At 50.4% G+C, this 2,663-nt stretch overlaps 1 protein-coding gene across 1 annotated transcript; it reads right to left on the reverse strand.

Moving 5' to 3' along the window:
• Nucleotides 1-827: 827 nt before the first annotated feature.
• LOC145817445 (uncharacterized) lies at nucleotides 828-2,663 on the reverse strand. Its single transcript, XM_082912737.1, has 2 exons — nucleotides 2,169-2,663; nucleotides 828-1,610 (listed from the first exon to the last, which is right to left on the reverse strand). The coding sequence occupies exons 1-2, from the start codon at nucleotides 2,661-2,663 to the stop codon at nucleotides 828-830; spliced, it is 1,278 nt and encodes a 425-aa protein (XP_082768863.1).

Below are 2,663 nucleotides of genomic sequence, written 5' to 3' on the forward strand. Positions count from 1 at the left end.
CACTGCTTCAATTGTTGAAAAGCCTCTTCGGACTCGGGGGTCCACTCAAAAGCCTGTTGGATGATTTTGAAAAAGGAGAGGCACTTGTCTGTTGCACGGGAAATAAAATGATTGAGGGCGGTGACTCTGCCGGTAAGTCGTTGAACCTCTTTGACTATTATGGGAGACCGCATTTCTACTAGGGCTTTGATCTTTTCGGGATTGGCCTCGATGCCCCACTGACTGACCATAAAGCTCAAGAATTTCCCAGATCCTACGCCGAAGGCGCACTTCTCCGGATTCAGTTTTATTTGATATTTGTGTAGGGTTTTGAATGTCTCTCGCAGGTCGGTCAGATGATCTGAGGAGAGTTTGCTCTTGACGAGCATATCATCGACGTAGATGTCCATGTTTCGACCTATCTGGTTGTGAAAGACGGTATTGACTAACCGTTGGTAAGTTGCTCTTGCGTTTTTCAATCTGAAAGACATAACTCGATAGTGGTAAGTGCCTCTGTCTGTGATAAAGGAGGTGTGGTCCTGGTCAGTCGGGTACATCAGAATTTGATTATAACCGGAAAAGGCATCCATGAAACTGAGCATCTGATGTCCGGCCGTGGCGTCGACATGGACATCTATGCGGGGGAGAGGATAACTATCTTTGGGGCAAGCTCAATTAAGGTCGGAGTAGTCGACGCAGAGTCTCCATTTGCCGTTGTTTTTGCAGACCAGGACCACATTTGATAGCCATCTGGAGTAGTCTACGTTCTTGACGAACTGTGCCTCCAGTAGTTTGTCTACTTCAGAGGCAATAAGGGTATTATGTTCTGGGTGAAAGACACGCTGTTTCTAGCAGAAAGGTCGAAAGTGGGGCTCGATACTGAGGCGATGCGTGATAACGGAGAGATCGATACCCGGCATGTCGGAATGGGTCCAGGAAAATCCATCGTTATTCTCAGTCAAGAGGGCTGTAAGGTCGACCTTAGCCTGGGAAGATAGTTGGCTGCCGATCTTGGCTGTTTTTGTTGAATTGGTAGGGTTGATGCGAACTTCAACAAGTTCTTCCACTAGTTCCCCTCTGACCAACTCGTCTTCGTCTCTGACATCAAGTCCTTCAATGATCATTGCCTCCCTCAGTTTGACCTCTTTGAGTGAAGCGATGTAGCATTCTCTGACCACCGTCTGCTCTCCCCTCACAGTGCCGACCCCGTGTTCAGTGGGAAATTTCATGGCCAGATGGAATGTGGATGTGACAGCTTGGAAGGCGGTGAGGGCTGTGCGGTCGAGGATTATGTTATAAGCAGAAGGATAGTCGACGATAAGGAAGGAGAGTAACTTGGTGGTCTGCCGTGGATACTCGCCGACGGTGATGGGAAGATCGATGGAGCCTATGGATGTCACCCAATCCCCCGTGAAGCCGACCGGTAGGGTTTGAAGAGAGGATAATTTTTCTTCTCCTACCTGGAGTGGGCGATAGGCGTTGAGGAAGATGATGTCTGAAGAGCTGCCGTTGTCGACGAGCACCCGTCTTACCTTGTAATTGGACAGGAGAGCGGAGATGACTAGGGGGTCGTTGTGAGGGTAACGGATTCCTGTGTAGTTAGCCTCTGTAAAGGTGATAGGTTCCAGCCACTGTTTGTGTTGTTTGAGGGGGCGATCCAATGTCGCGATTTCTTTGTCGGAACCTTGTTTGATTTTTCTGAGTTCGGCTCATTGGGCTGAACGGGATGGTCCTCCGCATGTGAGCCCGCCAGTGATGACTCTGATTTCGCCAACCGGAGGAGTAGGATTGTCTTGTGCTCGAGGTGGTAGTGGGGGCCGATCATTGTCTCGGTTGAGTTGTGCGAATTGTCAGGGAGGGGAGTGTCGGTGATTACCCCCGGTAGGTTCGGTCTGCAGCCGCTGCTGAGGACGGGCTGTCGTGAACCGGCTGAGACGCCCCTGGCGTATCAAATTCTCTACCTGGTCTTTAAGGTTGACACATTCCTCAGTGTTGTGGCCATGGTCCTGGTGGAAATGGCAATATTTGGATTGGTCTCTCCGGTTGGAGGGAGACCGTGATGGTTGGGGCCACTTTAGGTTATAATCTTGTTGGATTTGGTTTAAGACTTACTCCATGGAGGAATTGACAGGAGTGTATCGCTCGAACCGACCAGGTGGTCGGGTAGGTGCCGGTTGGTCGGCACGAACCGGCCGGTCTATGTACTGAGAAGTGTGCTGCGTATATTGGGATGGTCTGGTTTCAGATTCCTTCATCTTCTCCTTGGGGGTTGAGTTTTTGGATGGGCTATCTTGGCGGGCTGCCATAGAATCTTCGACATTCATATATTTTTGGGCTTTGTTAAAGAGGATGGCCATGGAGGTCAGAGGGTTTTTGGAGAGGGAGAACAGGAAGTTGGATGATCGTAAACCAGCCATGAAAGCAGTGAGGATGACCTTGTTGTCATTTTCCGCCACCTGTAAGGCTCCGGTGTTGAAACGGGTGACGAAGTTACGCAGTGACTCCCCCTCCGATTGACGAATGTTGAGGAGTTGAGTCGCCGGACGCCGCTGACGTTGAGCACTGATGAACTGGCTAAGAAAGGAATCACTAGGATGTTGGAAAGTAGAGACGGAATCCGTCGGCAGCTGACTAAACCACAGTCGAGCCGACCCCTTAAGCGTTACGGGGAAAGCCCGACACAT

Source organism: Camellia sinensis, chromosome 2 (assembly GCF_055761805.1).
Source record: "Camellia sinensis isolate YWXY chromosome 2, ASM5576180v1, whole genome shotgun sequence".
Taxonomy (NCBI): Eukaryota; Viridiplantae; Streptophyta; class Magnoliopsida; order Ericales; family Theaceae; genus Camellia; species Camellia sinensis.

Excerpts from the sequence above, each read along its gene's own strand:
- LOC145817445 (XM_082912737.1), bottom strand. The coding sequence starts at position 2,663 with ATGTGTCGGGCTTTCCCCGTAACGCTTAAGGGGTCGGCTCGACTGTGG. Across the intron at positions 1,611-2,168 it reads CTCAGTACATAGACCGGCCG|TGGCTGGAACCTATCACCTT; the intron begins GTTCGTGCCGAC and ends CAACACAAACAG.